The following is a 20,089-nucleotide window of genomic DNA, read 5'->3' on the forward strand; positions in this document are numbered from 1 at the left end:
TTTCTAAAGCCAGGAACAGCCTAGATTCTAGCAAATGAGATAAAGTAAAAGCAAAAATGCATCAGCATGTCTTTACAACAAAAAGTTATTGTTTCAAAGGGAAGATTGTTTTCTAGTTTACTTTTGGCAACTCTGGAAGATTTTTACTATGATTTAAACACAGTTGAGAGATGGGACAAACCATTTCAGTGCTCCCATACAGTATTTTGCCACATGCTAAGGGAGCACCTAGGGCTGATTTGGGGCAAAAGGTGAAAGTTGGCAACATATTTCAATCTACACAAACATAAGTTTACTGTTTATCTTTTTATCCTGCTGCACAAAACCAGTCCTACACTGTATATTGCCACATTGTGATCATAAAAGTCAGTGGGTGCCTCACTTTTCATATCTTTCATTAATTTGTCTACTGCTAAAGTAAACTGCTTAACAGATGCTTGACACTAAATATTTAATATACTTTTACATGCTGCTGAAAAAATTTAAAATGTATGCAGTCTCCCTGATTTACAGCAGAAGATTGAAAGCCTTTGTTTTAAAAAAATTAAAGGACTACTGAAAATAGAACATTAGCATCAAAACAAAAGTCCAAACCTGTAGATTTTTAAAAAGATAGAATTTTGAAAAATCTCAAATACTTCCATTAATTTGTGGTGATGGTCGGTCATAACTGAAAATGGATTACACTGCTATATAACTAAAAAAAAAACCCTGACAACTCATAAGAGAATAAAGGGATGACTTTTCTCCCTAAAATCTGTTTAGATCGACAGATCGTCATTGTCAGATAGTCAGATGTTTCTGATCAAAGATCACTTTAGGTTCCAAACTTATCCATATAGAACTGGGAACCAAAAATGCCCACACATAGAAAGTGTCTGGTGGACAAAGGGTCTGCAGATGGGAGGTTTTACTAAAGCAGGATTCGTGCACAGTAAAATAAAACGGACAATAACAAAACGTATAGTATTTAAGTAAAAATACGACTCTGAAACACGAAAGATTGTAAATCAGAGAGTAATACTGGTGAACAAAGCAACTTACTATTAAAGCATGAATGGCTTCATCGACTGACGACATCTGGACCAATGCCATCTTGCGATCTTTCCTGGTGGCACAAAATATATATCAGTCAACAAAGACATCAATGGATGGATATAACACATCATATGATTTAAAAATTATGGCAATCACAAAAATGCTGCAGAGAATACTAACACAAGCTACTACTGAGCCTCAAAATATGTCCCATATTCAGCAAATTCATACAAGAAGTTACTATATACCACTGTTTAAAAATGCAATGCTTGTGGTTGTTTTCTCTATTTTGTATTAACATGCACACAACAATCCAGACAGACTTGTCATTCTTTTGGCATGACGATGTTTGCCAGACATGAAATAACAATAAAAAGAAAAATGACAGAGAATTTATATTTAACATAGTGAAAGTTATATTTAATTAACATACATATTTTTAGCACAGGGACAGTTACATTTAACACACACAGCATGGATGGGGGATGGTTGGTTGGTTGTGTTTTAAGTGCCAGCAACTAAGGCTATATCGTGGCGACATAAACTTATTTTAAAAAGTTCAGGGGCGAATCCCTCAAGTGATATAACCACAAAATCATAATCAATAAAAGCAAACATAAGAAGAAAGATAGAGCCCTATCCTTCTTAAAAAATATATAAAAACAAACACAAAAAAAACACGCTGCCGATGGGATGGACTTAAATGAGAAAAACAATAAGTAAGAGTGTTGATAAAGTTAAAGATGTCTAGAAGGAGGAGGTGAGAGACCTGTGGAAGACGAATTAAACGCTGAAAAGAAATGTTATTTGGGTCAGGTGCAAAGTCCTTGCACTTCTGAAGGGCCTGCTGTAGTTCAGCGAGAGAGGTTTTGTGTTTAATGCCGTGCCAGCAACTAGGGCTATACAATGCCAACAAAAAGTAATCTAGACTTTAAAAGTTTAGGGACAAAACCTCTTGAGTGATATAACTGATATGTAAAAGAGTGGGTAAAGTGTAAAAAGAAATGGTGAAAGCCAAATTGTCCACCAACAAACCAAAAGATAACAGTTATCAGGACATAAAATTTCTTAAATCTGATAAAGTCCTATCCTCCTTAAAAATGTACAGACTGCTGCCAATGAGACGGACCTGAACAAAAAAAAAAAACAAAGAATTTTCTGTAAAAAATCTGCCGGCGGATACTCTAGAGCTCAGGACAAACAATCATACTAAAACTTCCTTTACACCACAAACTGGTGGAGGCTCACCTCGTAAGAGGTGTCCTTGCATGGCATTTGTGTGTCCTAACTCTAATATAGGAGGACCACCTCCTCCTGCCTCACAGGATGGCAAAAGGTAGGCGGTTGGAAAAACAGGGAAGAATATGATTCGAGCAGGAGGAAGATAGATACAGCAAATAGTGATAGTCTTGTCCAGGGTAACTCGGGCAGCCACAGCTTGAAAAGGAGTGGAAATAAAAGGTGGGAGCGAATGAAAAGAGCAGTCCCACCTGAAGGGATGTCAGTCTGTGAGTTCCTGACGTAAAACTTGAAAGCCTTTTTAGGGATAGAAGATAGGAGAAGAATCTCCTGTAGTGCTATAATATTAGGAGAGAAATGAGATGCTAGGCACAATAAATCTTCAAAGTTGGCTCGGATCCCTTGATAGTTCCACTGAAGGATTGTTGACATTTTCTATCTGTCAGGGAAAGATGTAGAGCGCCACACAGAAACAGAAGGAGAAGAAAAAGGAAGGGGATGGCGGGATCCCTTGCTCACCAAGAGAGTCAAAACGGTGAGAAACAATGACTGATGTTACAGCTGTGGCAGCCCCAAATGCTTTCTGCTGAGTGGCAAGTTTTTCTAGCAATTTTATTTTTGTCTATCTGTGGTGTTGTATTCTTGTTCTCTGGTAATTTTGTGTTGCGTGCTTGCTGGTGTGCGGTGTTACTGGTGAAGAAGGATGCTTGTGTGGTTTGAGATGTTTGTGATGACTGGGTGCCACCACAGCTTGTAGGAGGAGGCACAGCCTGATGGACTGGGACTCCCCCAGAAGAGACCCATGTCAACAGAGGTTGACAGTCCTTTTGCAGAGTAGGAAATGGGTGGTCTCACCAGGGCATTTTTAAAGATGGGAAAACTCCTGATGACAAACTGACATTTCAAATGTTTGTGATGGCAGGAAGTAAAATATCTAAGCACTCAAGAACGTTTGTGGGCATTAGGGCTAACAAGTCGGTGGCTTGGCTTTCAGAATTGCCTTTATATCGGCATCAAGGACTGGTTGAAATTTAGTCAGAGATTGTCCCGGAAGAACATCACAAGAGATGGTGTCAGGCACCAACACTGAGTCTAAAGATGATCAAATGACTCATTCACTACCTAGTCCCTATTTCAGCATGCAAAATGTATGCTGCGCATGTCAAGATGTTTGCTTCTGTTGTAAATTATTATATTATTTATATTTATATACTACATGAGTTATATTATCATACTATAAAATCTACAACTTATGAAAATACTCACTGGAAAAACTTGAATGCCCTGACTGCACCATAATCACTAAACCAACTTTGAATCTGCTCCTCTGTCACACTGGCTCTGAAAACAGATGGTAGACCAATATACAACAGCCTCCTTACAAAAAAGTGTATATATATATATGTGTAAGACAATTCTATTAAAAAAAGAAGTTTTTAGTGCGGACCATGCTAATAAATTCCCTAACAAGACATGCAGGCAGACCCCACCTTAGCTTGACTTCGGAAAGTTTCTTTTAGGCTTTAGCTAGTTTAAAAATTGCTGCCTATACTATTCTCCACCCACATTAAATCAAAACAGAGCATTATATTCATCTGATCATTTGCTTTCAACCACTGATAATTTTGATGCTAGTTTTTGAATCACACATGGTTTGAACACACTTTGTCGAGAAAAAGTGGTGGGGGTTGTGGAGTGACAACAACAGTCCAACACTCAAACAAAGGCAGGAACAGTCAGCAGGTGTGTGACCCTTTACTACACAGGCTAGTACAATGGTCACGGCTGCATCACATCGTCAGAGAGGCTCAAAGTCAGGCTGTCTCTTACTGTCACATACCTGTGCTCCCTCTCTGATCCGCCGACGTCTCTTCCCCCCGTTTCGTCTCAGCTCTGCCCTTATATACCTCTGGGAAGGGTAAACTTTGCGATCCTCCTATTTGGCCGTGGCAGTTACGAACTTTAACCCTAGCCAATCACTGCCAAGTATCCTCTCTCAGCAGGTCCCGCCAAACAACAAACAATCATCCGCCGTCCCCGCCAAAACTAACAACACTACCGGCAATCTACACATATGAACTCTAAAAGAATAAAACAACCATACTAAACGAAGAATAAAATCAAATACAGAAAACACAAAGAGGAACCAAATAACAAGAACAAGAGCTGAGAGTAACATGATATTGCAAAAGGAAGGGTGTGACAAAGGACTAGCATTATGGGAAAGGTTGTTAGAAGTAATGTTTAAGGAAGAGGTGTGTTTTCAGTGCACATTTAAAGGATTTAATAGTGTGTAGGTGGTGGATAAAAAAAATTTTTTTTAAAAATACGTCGTTGTCACGGCAAGGCAGCCAGCCCCATAAACAAATGCCGCATACAGAGAAAGAACAGCGAGCCTGAGACAAGCTGAACCCAGGACAGACAATATCCACTGAATTGGGACAGATGCTAAACGTTGTGCCACTGGAACACCCTCTCAAAGTGGGGGAAGGAAAAAGAAACAAGAACAAAGAACACACAAACCCCCCCTCCAATGCAACTACCATATCCAAACATCAAAGCGTAAAAATGTCTAGGTGTACAAGTGCCGGAAGCAAATGGCCACTTAAAGGTGGAATTTCTTGTGGGCAGTTTTTAAGATGGTTTTGCTCGGTCAAAGGAAGGTAGGATTACCCGCAGGGTAGTAAATGGACGAATGAGGGCTAGTTGTCAGTACTATGCGCACTCCTACCTTCCCTCAAATGGGTGACACCATTCTCTTCCGACAGTCTGAAGAAGTTCCACATTTAATAAGAACAGTCACTTGCAAACATCAGGGCGTACAAATGGGAACCTAATAAGATCAGTCACTTGCAAACAAAAACTGTCTTACGGAATGTTGGACAGATGCAAGACTGCAGATGGAGGGAAAATATTCTGACAATTCTTGGAGCCAGGACGTTTAAATCTGTGAAGTGGCGAGTTGACAAAGTCTTTAGTCAGTCCAGCATCCTGCAACAATGTCACCAAGAGCATGTAATTTTTCAGTATGAAAGCAAGCAGTTGCAAGACACTGGCTGCAAATAATAAAGTGCAACATTAAAAGTTAATGTTTAGTATTGACAAGCATAACTGGTTTCCTTTATACAGAGCCCAACCTTCTCTTTCTGTTGATTTGATCAAGCAGGTATCAGTTCTGCTGTGTGGGCATCAAGGGTTCTAGGTGAGCCTTAATTCATCTACTATACAATGCTACTGCTCCTCACCCCAGTATGTCAAGATATTAATTTCTTAAAATCTGTTTAAGTTAAAAAATAAACCTTCAGTTAAACTTTATGAATACTCAAAGGCAATTGCAGTTAAGATTTACAGCTGCTGATGTGCTACTAGTATACAGCTGAATACGTACCTGTGACATGCAAACATAGTAAATACAGTTCTTTACACACACGCACAAACAATAGGAATGATTGGTATACTGCATTAGGTCATCCCAGGTTGACACAAAAATGAGTCAGTGACGGTTGCTAACAAGGCACCCAACCCTGTAATGAGAGCTAGTGTTTTATACCAGACCAGCGACTAAGGCTATTATCATGACATGGTTATCTGTGCCCACAACTCATATGCCAATGTAGCAAGATAGGACCTCTCCTCAAGAATCAAACTCCCAGCAAGGTGTTGTAAGGACAGAACCGAGCTCTCAGAGAGAACCAATGGTCTGTGCATACTACAAAATTAAATTTAACAGTAGAGAAACACGTAAAACTTTTAGGTTCAAATAATTACAGCTTGCAAAGAGATGTGTATAGTGGACTATTTTTCTTTGATATCACTGCGCGAGTGGGTGTTTGATCGTCTGCTAAAGAGTAACTACACGTCAAATTTAAATAAACATAGCATGAAAAAAGCTAAACACATACAACTCACGCTTTATTTTTGGTTTTGATAAAAAAATACCACGAAAATGTCTGCTAATCGATTCAGCAACACTAGAAAACCCAGCGTCTGCATACCTCGCTGGGAGTTCGATTCCTGAGGAGAGGTCCTATCTTGCTACACCAACACATGACCAGGATGCCTCCTAAGAATTTGCTGATTACAAGACAGCTATGCATACCCACACATTCTGAAAACTAATTCATGTTCACTTTTAAATTTAGACTGCTAAATAAAAAGACTTCCGCAGTTAGGATGAATTTGCAGCTACATGTGCTCTTCAAATATGTAACCATGACCACAATGTCACGATACCAAAATACTCGCTAAAAATGGGGGAAAATTCTCACATCTTAACAGATGGTCTTGTGGCAGCATGACAATGAGACAAAAGTGGTTAGCTAGTGGTGGTGTACACAAAGTAAGCTTTTCTTACCGGCTGTCCCTCCTTAGGCATTTGCACCACAGCATGGCGAGACTGGGCAACGCGGATATTCTTGCCCCACACTCGAACTTTATCCAAGTACGTAATCGCTGCAAAAAGTCATCTCATCATCATTAAGGAGGCTGCTTATGACTTGTAAATATCTAATGTGTGGCAAGCTGTGCCACACAAATATTCTTCCCCCCATACTTAAACTTTATCCCAAGCATGTAATTGCAAAAAGTCACCTCAACATCAAGCAAGCTGCTTATTGCCTGTACATATGTAATGTGTGGCAATGTGGGCAACATTTCTTTTAACTTCTGCTGTGTGTGGCATGCTATACCACATTTGCTTGTTTTTCCACATTAGTTATTATTGTGTGGATTGCTATAACACATCTGCTTGCTTCTGCGCATTAATTATTGTGTAGAATGCATTGTGACATTTTAACACTTGCTCTGCATAAAAAGTAAAATATTCCTCTAAAGACAAATGTCAACATGCAAGTCTTGTCCTGGTGTCCTAGTAACTAAGATGGCCAAATAGTGTCCAGTTCAGTAATGGTTTGTCATCAAGTAGCAGAGTAACCAAATGTTTGTTGTGGTAGCTGAGACCACAGATAGCTCCCCCAGGTGAGCAGTACCTGCTTGTCAATAGTAAGCAAGAGAGTCTACATATATACTTACCAAGCTGAGCCTGATGCGGATCTGCCATCTGCACTAGAGCATTATCCTTCTTGTTAAAGAGAATCTTCACACGGTGCACATCCCCATACACACCTGAAGCCAGGCAAAAGGCAGACAGTTAATCTTTGGTTACAGCATGTAACCAAACTCATTATTATACAATCTAAGCTTTTATTACCCACCATCGCATTGTTAAAACAAGCCATCTTAACCTTAACATGAAATCCAGCGATCCTTCTACCACAGTCCTCCCCATCATACATCAAGTCTCTACCAACCTGCCTTCACACTGCTAGGATGGGGCCTTCCCATCATACATCGTCTCTACGACCCACTTTACCTTGCCAAAGATAAGACATTCCAACCCTCACCTTTGTTGGAGAACCTTCCCCAGTCATCAACCCACCCCTAATATCTTGCTAAGACAACTTGTACTTTTCACTTGCTTGAACAGTACATAAGTACATAGATACATTAATAAAATCCTCATGAGTATGCAAATATATATATAGTTTCTGCAGAGATTTTCTATCAGTGATGATCTGTAGTTTCAGGACAGCAAGCACATGGTGATTTATTAGGTACATCAGTTTTGCTTATTCCAAATAAATTGCAACAGTTTATGACAGACCTTATCAAGCCAAAAGAGTAAACAAAAAATACTACTTGATTTTGTCGACAACACAAATGATCAGAAAGGTCAGATAGAGTTAAAGGCAATTTACAAATTGTTGCCAATTTAGCAGTCAACTGTCATAAAAGTTGTTGAACTAGAAGAGAAAAAAAAAAATAAAGAAAAGTGCTGTATAAACATACCAAAAAGGGTAAAGAGAGCATCGGGCGTGACCTTCTACAGTAGAGCAACAGGATAGCAGAGCGAGACAAGGTCAAGTCCGAGCGAAGGAGAGAGATTTCCAGGTGAGCACCGGAGCGCAAATGGGTGGACGGGGGGAAAACAAGACAAAGAAAACATGAAGAAAATGTCATTAGAGCCATTTCACCTGCTGCACAAGAAGGAAAACAAGATATTTCATCAAATATTAAAGATAAATCATTAATCTCAGCTATGACACGTATCATCACCATTCCATGATGCAGTCTTGGTGGCATTAGTGCATGCCCAAGTTATTGGAGAAGGAACAGAAGTCAAGCACACAGCAGGAAGCACTACCATCACATACATTACACAGCACGTCACCTCAACAGCCCCTCTTGGTGTAGCTACACTGTGTACACTTCAAATTTGATAAACCAACCCCTCTTGGTGTAGCTATTCTATGTACACTTCACATTTGAAAAACACACTAACCCTCTTGATATAAAAATGTATTCACTTGAGATTCGATAAACAAGCCCCTCTTGGTGTAGCTACTCTATGTACACTGACAAACCAGCCCCTCTTGACAAAGCTACTGTATGTGTACACTTGACATATTAACGCTATTGGCATGGCTACTATGTATATGTACATACTAACATTAATATAGAGGCTGTAGATACTTGACAGGCCTAACCTCTTAATATAGCTACTCTCCCACATTCTTCCCACCATTACAGTCAGTACCCAAGAGTCTAGCCACCACCCAACCTCCTTAGCTGGGTGAAACATTAGCAGGAAAAAGGCAGATAAAAATGTTCATGCAATGGCATGCATAGTGAAGGAACAAGCTAATGGTCTGGTCTGTCCCCCTATATTGTATATATACAGCCAAGCAAGACAAAGGACAAGGCACAACAATCAGACCTGTGGCAAGAACTATACGCACAAGAGGTACTGTACACATTTTTTGGCAAGCATGGCACCCTAAAAAGACAGCAGTACCCACACAGTTGATATATTATTTCCCTTCAAGTTTTCATTCAACTGCTCTCTTTAGGCACAAATATTATTAGGCTTCAAGTCTCTACACAACTGCTTATAGTACTAACCCTGCTTATTTAATAGGATCCTGACTGCTTGATGTGCATTTATTTTTTACTTTACAAGTGACATGAGGCAACAGTATATAACAGTTTTCTTTCAAACTGAGTGATGCTTTCTTGGGCAGGGCTGTAAATATATATCTTCAGGACTACAGTGCACTTTCCTTCTTTACTGTCTCAGCACAACGTCATTCACTTATTTTAATAATTCCTATCACAAGCTACAAGCTGAATCTCCTGCAGAATGCAATAATTTCATCTTTCCTGTAACAACCTATGGCTGCACGAAGGAAATGTTTCTGTAGTCTCTACCTATGAAATCCATTTTCTGTTGTAGAAGACTGGACAGAAAGAAGCAAGCAGGCATCCTTTCTACTTTCAGCTTAAAAGGTAATTGCTTGAAATTACTAGTTTGGTGATGAAAATAGTTACATTGTCTGAAGAAGAAAATAATAAATACTTAGTATCTTGAACAGATAATCAGACTGACACTGATGTCACATGCTCCCTGGCACAATTAAATCTACAATATGCTTGTGCTGGGAATACTATTCCATCTCTATGACAAAATTACATCCACAATTTGCTTGTGCTGGAAATATTATCCCGTCTCTATGAAAACATTCTTGGCATGAAGTGTAATTAAAATTAACAAAAGATTTAACATCTTTCCTGTACTTAAATTACTGCTTTCAAAGTTTTCCTGCCATTGACATTTTCCTGTGCATAAAAAGACCCGTCTTTAGGGGACATAGCCAGAATGGAATGCATGTGGGTAGAGTTAATACATCGATCTATCAAACATTTTGTGCTGTCCTTTTTTCACTTTATTATTTTACAAAATCTTTATAATGGAAAATAATAAAATATACTTCACGCCAGTTTGTTCTCATATACAAGAGTGAAGTATTCTGTAGCTACAAACAAAGCCAAAGTGAGAGCAGGCAAGCCCAGAAAAGACATCTTCTCCATTGTCTATGACTCTTTACAGTGCCTTTCCCTGCAAGAAGGCCAGGCTATCACAGTATTAAGATTGGGCACAAGAGGGAGCAGCAAGTCAATAAGGCACCCTTTCCTACTGTTGCTTACATACCTCTTCATCCAGGTTTGACACAAGAATAACACTGCTGCCACCCTGCGCGGCAAGAGGCATGCCCAGACGAGCAGCTGCCCCAAAGGCTCCAGGACTGGCCATGCCAAATCCTGCCATAGGCACCCCACCTGTGCAACACAAAAACATATCCTGGCACTCATGCAGTTTAAACTGGCAACACATCCCTAAATACATCTCTTATATAAAGCATTGAAAAGATAGCAAACATGCAATGGTAAGCTACAATAACCTGCTGCCTCACACCTAATAGTGACAACAGAAGGGAAAGATTTCAAAAAAATCTCCCCATAACCCCCTGAATGATGTCAATGCTGTGGGGTAGGGGTGTGAAGAGGGAGGGTGGGTTCAAAGTAAGAGTCTGACTGCCCGTCCTATCTGTGGTTTGCCCAAGCTGTCAATGCGGGAAAAAAAAAAAAAGAAAAAAAAAAGACATGCTGGATGTCAGATCTTAACGATTCTTAATCCTCATTGTCTTGGTGATAATGCCCTCCAAAATGACTGAAAAAAAATTAAGCCAAAATACAAAATAATGCTTTTTTCTGAATTTTATTTTACTTTTGTAAATTCCTGAATATCACTGGTTTTCATTTTTTCTTGTGAAGGTGGACAGACATTTCTGGACAAGCCTTCAATAGCTGCGACCATCTTTGGCACTAACGGTTGTTAGCAATCCTATATCAAAACATGACTGACCATGTACTTAATAAAAAAATTACTGGTTGTAAGCAGTTCTGTATTAAAACATGACTGACCATGTACCAAATAAGTTACAGATCATCTGCAGTCGATCATGACTGATAATGTAGCAGTTATGCAGTCTGACTGCATTTCTATATACAAATTTGCTGATCATATTTTAAATACAAGCTACTGGCTATCTGCAGTCTCTGAAAAACAAAGAAAGTTAAAAGTCATCAATAATTAAATTAACATTTCTAAGCACAACTTTCTTGAACATGAACAATCTAAACCAATCTGGGTGTTCACTTCTTATAAATGCTGATGAAAGAAATAAAATCTTTGGATTCTGAAAGCCAGTCTTGGAATATGTCAACACGAGAAATATTACTTCTTTTTACCATAGTAACATTTTGAGTAAATGAAATTTTACAAAAAGAAGAAAACAACAAATTCACGGACTATGTTCACATTTTAAATACTAGGGAGCTATGTGCAACTTGTTGAGATGCTACTGGATGGTTCGCAGACCAGTGGTCTGTTAAAATGTTTATTATATTATTTACGAACCATTCCGCTGACTGCAATCCAATCAGTGCTTAGCGATCTGTTAAAATACTTCAGCTGACTGCCATCCCACTAGCACCTTGTGATGTGCATCTGATTTGAGTTTCAAGTAATTGTGCGCGTAATGCATTTGCAGTCTCTATTGTGCCAAGACTACTCAACACAAAGAAAGGACCAGTGAATGGAAAGGACTGCTGCATTTGTGTATCTACCGTATGAGGATTATTAAAATACGCATCTGAGCAATCTCTATGTATAGTGTGCACATTATTACAATAAATCTGAATGATCTCTATGCCAGTTCAACCATTCTTATAAAATGGTGCCCTATACTAGCCAAAATCTTTTAGCACCTTGTTTATCTTTCTTTTCCTTCCTATAGTCGTACTTTCCATTCACAACCTTACAAAACCTATCTACAGACCAAACTGTTTTGGAAATCTATCTTGATACAAACAAGACAAACTTCAGTAGAATCAGTGAGCGAGCAAGTAAGAATATGAGAAAATGAGTGATCAAGAGTGAGAGTAGGAGGTACTGCTAATGACTATAAGCTAGACAAAATAGCAATAGTTCAAATGCATGTAACCTGGTCTTGTTAACCTCCTGTTGTTACCTCTGTGTGATTTGTTCACAAATAATGCATTCAATTAAACACCTGTTCAGCAAACATAACATTTATACATACGCTCATAAAATATGCATGCACTATTGTCAGCATTTCTGTATATTTTGCGCAGTTTTTCCATAAGCCCCTTTTCTCACTCGTGTGTGTGTGCGTGCGCGTGCATGTACGTGCTTTCACACATTTTGAGCCTTGTGCATGCATGGATGAGTTTGTTCGGCAGTGATGCAGTCAATGAAGCTTGATGAACACTTGAGAATGGAAGGCAAGTAAAACGGACAGTCTGGAAGGTAGCAGCCCAAACATAGTGAAAAGCTGTGAAGAGAGAGAAGAGGTTATCAAAACAACCCACTGCAAAGATGCACCTGACAAACTCTTAAGCCTGCCCCCTATCATTACTAAAAATCACCAAGACCCAACACCAGAACAAATATGACAGAGTGGTGCTTGTTAATGAAATGAACAATAACAACTGCTTTTTATCTTATTACTTATATACAAACTGCCCCAAAGGCACAGAATGGGCAATAGGTGAAGAAGTCAAATGTTCCCTATAAGTTTAACACAAGACAACACAAGCTACTCCTTAATATAGCTCAAATCTTTGTCACTTTTTGTTATTTTTATGGGAGCAGGTGCAAGCGATTGTCAAGTGCTTGACAAGAGGAGACATCTACAACAGTAGAGAAATGAAGAGAAGTTAATGTGCTGCAGCAGCAGGAGTCACAGTAGACAGAGGAGCTGAAACAGTAAGAGAGTGCATCCAGTCGCTGACAAGAAAACCAAGACACAGGTGAAACAGAGGGTGTCCCTCCCGTGCAGCAGCAACACTCACCTGCCAGGCCAAAGGCATGTGCTAGAAACAAATCAGAAAGATGATGTTGTCAGTGTGGTGTTTCCACAATCCAGTGCTCAAATCATCAACAAATCTCAGTTTAAACACATCAAACGGCATGCACAAAGAGGGTAAGTGATCTTAAGTGTCATCAGTCTTGTTCTCGCCCACCTACACTCTCTAACCTTGCTATGCACACAATACAGGACAGTTAAACAATGCAAGCATAAACTAATACTCAAAAGTGGTCACCATTCACACTACAGAAGCTGTCTACATCCAAACTTCTGCGCGCTTAAACTAATAATATCTATGTAACACTATATTTTTATAGGAAACATTCACATCTACAGGTAAGAAAAATGCATGGTTACTTCCCCTGTAATCTAAAGCAATGATTACTCCCCAGCATATTGCCCTCCCTCAACTCGCACATTCAACTTCCCACTACTCCTGCACCTAGTGGACATAAAGCTTGGCTATTGTGAAAGACTTTCAGTATCAAGGCACCACATTACTCGTGTACTTTCTATGGAGGACTGTACTGTGTTTTGCAATGTGCAGTTTGCTGTCACTGGCATGCCAAGCTGTGCTAATTATAACTATCTCTGCTTAACAGTTTGCAGTATGTCCAGTTACTTTCTATTTTAGTTGTAACAGTTTTATGATCCATCGCTTATTTTTAAGGCCTAATAAAAAAATGAAGTTTATTTTTCCATTGTCCATTAGAAATAATTAGCTTATTATTACTAAGGCTCTAATCAGAAGCATGTTTAGGACTGGTACATTAAATTAAAATCAACTGGGATAAAGTACTTGATATATAAGTATACCTAGGACAATGGGGCTTAACATTCCTTTTTATCTGCCAAACAGTGAATTTAAATCATCTCAGCTTGCATAATGTATGTTTGGTCTATAAATCAATTCTGCAAGCTTGGTTCCTGGGACTTGCTAAAACTGGGCAGGTGAAACTTGTGCAAGGCAGCCTGAAGCCAGATGCAAGAGGTGCTAACTGATGCTGACAGCTGGGCTGGTGTGTAACCCTGTAACTGGAGCATGGAGACAAAAGATGGAGCAAAAGGCAAGTCAGCTAAGAAGACAGCAGCAGCGACAGCAGGGTGAGCCGCACAGAAGCCATACCTCCCTGAGCCACTGCGGCACTGATCGCAGTGGGTGAAGCCGCTCCAAAGCCTGGCACAGCTGTGAAAGGGGACGTCACCATCCCGGGGGCACCTTTACAGGAGGGGTAGAGAGCAGTGGGTTGTTAATATTCACCTATCTCATGCTGCCTTCTACTGACAGCACAGCCAAGGCAGGCAGGGAGGGGAGGCAGAATGGACAGCTAAGGGAGAGGTTTAGTAGCAAAGCTTTGGCAACAAATGACAGCAGGGAGGATGAAAACAGCAGATAGACATCACGTTAGGCAGCAGAACAAACACACATTCTTACTGGCAATAAACATACAGCATTGTCTTTCCACCACCTGCTGTTAATCTGGCTGAACACCTCACCTACCTAAGCCATATCTTTGGCAAAAAAAATTCCCAAAACAAAAACTTTAACAATCCAAGGTGAGAACCAGCTTTTATAACAGTTTTACAGTTAATGTCTCTTCACTTTAAGTTACCTTAAACTTAGCTGGCCCATGCAAACTTTGTTTTAAAAGATTCTATGCAGCTAGAATGGCAGCTATTTCACAGCTTATGTTTAGCAAAAAGAAAGTAAAATGCATTTAAAACAAATAAATTGACTGTGTTATTGTTGAAACTGTGTTATGGTGGAGTTTAAGAGCTGATGCACTTGGTTTCAACAGGTGCCTTAATGTATACTTAAGCTGCATTTACTAGCTTTGCTAGCCATAATGCATTCATACAGGATACATGCCTGAAATTTTTTGCCACACAACTAGTAATTTGTCTCCTACATCAGCTCTGAAATGGTCCTACAGTATAAAATTGGTGACTAAATTCTACACTTTAGTTACAAGTGGTAGACTTGTAAATAATATAAATAAACAAAAACAGACAATGCAGCAAAGCAACAGATAAAAAAATAAGCGGTCTTCCATGAAGACCTATTTCTTAAGACTATGATTAATGTCATCAAGGATATACAACAACCCTGAAGCCCAGAAAGCCTTGTCACAGGTGCAGGAAGGAATAGCTGATAACTTGTACTCTACTACTTGCAGAGCAGTAAGACCAGGATGCACTAACCTCCCATCTGCAGCTGATCTAGAGCGGGATCCCCAGATGGCAAGTCAGGGCGGGTGAAGTCTCGACTTTTGTCATTGTTGTACTTGACATTCAGGTTGGTCAGCTTGGAGTAATCAATTTTCAGGGTGTTGCAGCCATTGTATATGTTCTGGCCATCCAGTGACTGTAAAATATGCAAAATTTATTTTATTAATTTTTTTCATGCCTGTTTGATAGTTAAATGCATGTGTTTAAAGCAAGGAATTTTACCAATACTTTCTGTACAAGGCTGTTCCCAAAAGGGATTTCAGTGCACTTTCCTTACATGCTTTTGTAAATTCTTGTACAATTGTGATTTTACTTCCGAAATCAACCAAAACCAGCATAAACAGTCTTCAAGCACCAACATGCTAAGAAAGAGCACTGACTAAAGTAAAGTGTTGAGACGTTTTAAGGGGTCTTTGCTGCACACAGGTGACTACATTCACACCTCATCTTGCCACATTATTCATTGACTGCTACAACTGACAAACGGCAATCACCCCTCCTCCTATTAAAAAAAAGAGGTGGGGGGTCCCCATTGTAATTACACCATCAAGTGCTTCCTGTCCCACATGCCTTGAAGTTCGTCTTGATGTTTTGTGCACCTTTAGCGAAGGGTTAAGCTGCAATAAACTAGTCTAACTCTATATACAGTTGTCACCAAGAGTCATAAATTGCCCAAACCATAAGCAACTATTCTTGCTGTCTTGGTGTTATATGCAAAAAGTTCTGTGTATACGCACACAGCTACCTTACACTGGCATGCCCCACAATACCTCACTTGAGAAGTTCAGATTCTACTGTCTACCCAGGGTTTGACTTAAATGTTGGTCGACATGACCTGTTCCTTTCTCCATCACCAAGCAGTGTGTCTAGAACACAGGAATAATTCCTTGTACAAAAATGCATCAAGAACGCATCATGAGGGCAAAGGTGTGACACACTGGGGTGAGTTCAAAGCTGCAGCTTAACCTCTGGCTGCATAAGGCTTTAATCACTTACGCTTGTCTTATAATATGTCACAGTACTCACCGCTTTTGCTGTTGTAGCAGAAATGGGATCAGAGAACTGGATAAGAGCTTGAAATGTATCTGGAAACAAAAAAAAAAAAAGGTCACTGACAGTCCTTGCTCACAGTGCTATATATATATATCTCATGCATATTCATATACACCCAACTTGTATGCACCATGCATCATCTTAACTCATTGACCCCATGGCTGCGGTACCCCATTACGCCCAGGTAGACGCAGAGGCAAGTTCCCGCGAATAAAACTTTGACCGGTATTTTGAAAAATGTATATTTAACAACCTACAATAAAAACAACTATCTGTGATGTTCCGTTTTAAAGATCATTTAAAATACATTCACGTGGTGTAAATTTTGACAAATATATGCATTGTTGTCTTGTAGTAAAATCAACTGAAAGACTGTAACTGTATAGGACGGAGAATTCACAAATCGGGAAGTAGGTCAAAGGTTTGACAATCAGAAAAAAATATTTATAAAATTTATGCACACACAAAAGTACAAAACAGGCATATATTTTATTAGCATATACATTTAAATTTTAATATTATCCTTACCGTTTTCTTCTCATTTTCAGTTGTTTGAGTACAAATCAACATCGAATTGGGTAACCGGCAACGAATGTCAATTTGGCTCTTGATAAATAAAACTTCCCATGCTTTCAAACAACAAAATACCAGACTGATTGATTATTTTTTTTTTCAGCCATTAAAGGGAAGTTATCAAAAGAGGAACAATTCCTAAAGGTTCCCGTGTTTCCTCCCTTATGTATTCGTTCATTTACTCACAGAACTAAAAGCTCCGACTCTACTGTGGTTACAACAATGCGCCGCCTGAGATCGGAGGGGTAGTGTGACCGCCTGACCATAAGGGATGCAGGGTCAATGTGTTAAAAAGATTTGATCAGCAATAACAACAACATATGTTCATCCATCCACCTGTCCTATACTAATCATAAGGCATGTTTGTCCCATGCTACATGACATGCCTCAAACGTATTCTGGTGCACAGCATTAGCCAGCAGAAATAAACATTACTCACTGTTTTTGGTGAAAGTGATGATTTTTAATACTTTGCCAAATCGTGAAAACAGCTGAAAAAAAAAAACCCAGGTTTTTTTAACATTCTCAAATTAATCTCCAAGCATTCGTGTGTGCTTACACTAAGAGCCACATAAGCAAATAGTTGTCAGCAAGACAGAAACATTTCACCATCACAGAAACACTGCAGTCATCAACATTATCTTCAATGGTTGCAATCACACTAAAACTACAGATTCATCTTTCTTGAGTAGTCCTCTATTCACCAATCTAAACACTTGTTTCCCATGCATAAACTGCTTCTCCAGCTTTTCTGACCCATGCTCTCTCCATAGGAGAGCTTTCCCTTTATCAAATTCAAAAAGACAATAAGGATAAGGATAGTCTACCTGATGAAGGACCTCCAAGGTGACAGGATACAGGACATTGTCTACAATAACTCGCAGAATTGTCGTCTGCTCATCAGCATTTCCACTGACCATCACCGCCTGTGCTGCCTGCAGAGCTGCCTGTGCATTGGCATTCTGCAGAGTAACAAGGGTGACACTTGTTGAGTAACAAGTCACTACAGACAGTCTGTATTTTTCCAAACTTGTTTGTAGAGTAACAAGAGTGGCAGACAGTCATGAAAGTCAGGCAGTATTGATACAGGCAAACTTGCTTGTGAAAAAAAAAATCCAATGGCAGTCATCACAGCAAATAGGGTGAGAGTTATTAGTGATGATTTATAAAGTGCTTTTCCAATGACTTGCTTAGAGTTTGCATAAATAATGAGTTAGAGAGGGTGGCATCATAGTGTACAAGTATAAATACTATTGGTCTTCATAGTAGAACAAATTTCAATTCAAACTAAAATGACATTAGTTTACAAGGCATTATTATGTATTGCGCTATTAATTGCCTTGTCAGGAAAGGAAAAGACTGACAAGTCTCAAAAGTGATTATCGCTGAAAGAGGCCATGAGCTGCCACTAGAAAGACATGACAGAAAGAACTGCCTCACAATTCATGTGACAATGTGGGCAGAAAACAGCAGTAAATAAGGAATCTAAAGTTTACACTACCAATTAAAAACTGCACTATACCTGGAAAGAGTGAGAAGCATCTGTTTTGAGCTCCTTATGGTTGGAGAACTGCACATAGCAAGGCTTCAGGCGAACTTGGGCAGGATTAGTCTGGTAATATGATACCATGTTGATTGCTGCAGATTCATCTTGGAACTCAAGGAATGCCTACAAAATACAGTAAAGCACTAGAAAATATGCAGCATTCAACAGTCTACAAGCAGTTTGCAATACCTTTATGCTGAGTATGGCCATCTCTCTCAACACCAGACTGACAGGCACATTGCTTTGCTATCGTTAGTGCATCCTCTATCATGACTTAGTGCCACACACACTTACCACTATTGCTTAATGCCAAACAAGTCATAATAATGTTTTAAGCAGCACATAAGCATTAATGACAAAACAGATGTATTCAGCTTATACAAGCTGTAAAATATTTCATAGATATAAATCCTAGACAACACTCCCCATATGGAGCCTCAAGCCCTCAGAGCAAACTTAAATGTTCTAAAATACACAAAAACGCATTTTGGTCTCAACAGTATTTTCTATATCTTCCCCTTGTCTTTTAAAGACCCTCCTTTCCCACTGCTTTTCCAACTCATTCATACATTCTGACCTGGTTCTTTTGTTTGAGGACCAGAACATTGGTCATCTTGCCAAAGGGCATGCCCAGCTGTACAATGTCAGTCTCAGCAGCCTCGTGTGGAAGACTTCGAATGTGGACCACACGTGATGGGGGGTTTGCCCCAGAATCAAGTTTAACCTGCATTTTTTTTAAACATTACTTTTAGAATAATTACATCATGCATATGACAGTATTTTATTATCTTCTGGCACTACAAACATGCTTGTTAGTACCACAACAATATTATACACAACTTTAGCATTCTATACAATTCACAGTGTTGGGTCAGAGTTTTGTGGAAGTAGAAATGGGCACAAAGATGGCAGCATATTTAGTAGGGACAATTTCAAGTAGTGATAGCCATCCAATGAATAATAGAGTAGGCAAGTGCACTTTGGTATATTGGCTGGCGGGGTGGCAAGAACTACATGCATAGCAGCCACTGATTTAGGCAAAGCTACTCGAACCCCAACCTCTTTTATTTAAAGGCTTTAGTTCACATACCCCTTTCTTCCTCTGATGTCTCTCCCCCTTGCAACATTCATCTGACAAAAGCAGGTGGCAGTATCTGATAACATGTAGCTAGCAGCAAGCTTTGCTATAGTAGTTATATACTACATATACTGATGGCTCTCTGGGGCCAGTATACAAGACACCACATTTGTATGGACAAAAGTGCAAGACATGCCTCATTACCTCTGTGCCAATGATTTTATTAACCATGACAGCAGCAGGGCCACCCTTCTGCTGGCAAGCTTACTGCCTGAAATGTTGCTGCCACCACCAGCCCAGTTTTAAAAAAATGATAAGTTACTGGCAAGCTCTAATGAACAAAATAAAACAAACTGTGGAAGTCTCCTTCACACACTATGACACTGGCTGGCACCTACAAGCCTGCCTAACCCCCAAATCTATTTTTCACAAGGATGGCAGCATTGACAAGACAGAAGGAAAGCAGACAGCTGCTCTATGTGTCACATCACCCTACAAAAAGCTTTGGAAACTTACAGCAAATACACCAGTTTAAACCAAGAA

The 20,089-nt window shown here is 39.5% G+C and overlaps 1 protein-coding gene across 10 annotated transcripts in view; it reads right to left on the reverse strand.

Annotated features, from left to right (window-relative positions):
* The window catches only part of LOC112573474 (polypyrimidine tract-binding protein 1-like), a 51,208-nt gene that overhangs the window by 3,635 nt on the left and 27,484 nt on the right, over window positions 1-20,089 (reverse strand). For 7 of the 10 annotated variants that reach the window (XM_025253887.1, XM_025253882.1, XM_025253890.1 and 4 more), the window contains 15 exons: window positions 19,046-19,192; window positions 18,445-18,591; window positions 17,750-17,884; window positions 17,362-17,413; window positions 16,323-16,381; window positions 15,270-15,432; window positions 14,194-14,286; window positions 13,051-13,071; window positions 10,325-10,452; window positions 8,125-8,158; window positions 7,309-7,401; window positions 6,632-6,729; window positions 5,150-5,268; window positions 3,544-3,618; window positions 1,045-1,108 (listed from right to left, as the gene is read on the reverse strand). In XM_025253887.1, the coding sequence (XP_025109672.1) occupies window positions 1,045-1,108; window positions 3,544-3,618; window positions 5,150-5,268; window positions 6,632-6,729; window positions 7,309-7,401; window positions 8,125-8,158; window positions 10,325-10,452; window positions 13,051-13,071; window positions 14,194-14,286; window positions 15,270-15,432; window positions 16,323-16,381; window positions 17,362-17,413; window positions 17,750-17,884; window positions 18,445-18,591; window positions 19,046-19,192 (1,428 nt within the window). The remainder of the gene's footprint in view (window positions 1-1,044; window positions 1,109-3,543; window positions 3,619-5,149; window positions 5,269-6,631; window positions 6,730-7,308; window positions 7,402-8,124; window positions 8,159-10,324; window positions 10,453-13,050; window positions 13,072-14,193; window positions 14,287-15,269; window positions 15,433-16,322; window positions 16,382-17,361; window positions 17,414-17,749; window positions 17,885-18,444; window positions 18,592-19,045; window positions 19,193-20,089) is intronic. The other 3 variants (XM_025253884.1, XM_025253883.1, XM_025253886.1) reach the window with 3 other exon arrangements.

Source organism: Pomacea canaliculata, linkage group LG10 (assembly GCF_003073045.1).
Source record: "Pomacea canaliculata isolate SZHN2017 linkage group LG10, ASM307304v1, whole genome shotgun sequence".
Classification (NCBI taxonomy): Eukaryota; Metazoa; Mollusca; class Gastropoda; order Architaenioglossa; family Ampullariidae; genus Pomacea; species Pomacea canaliculata.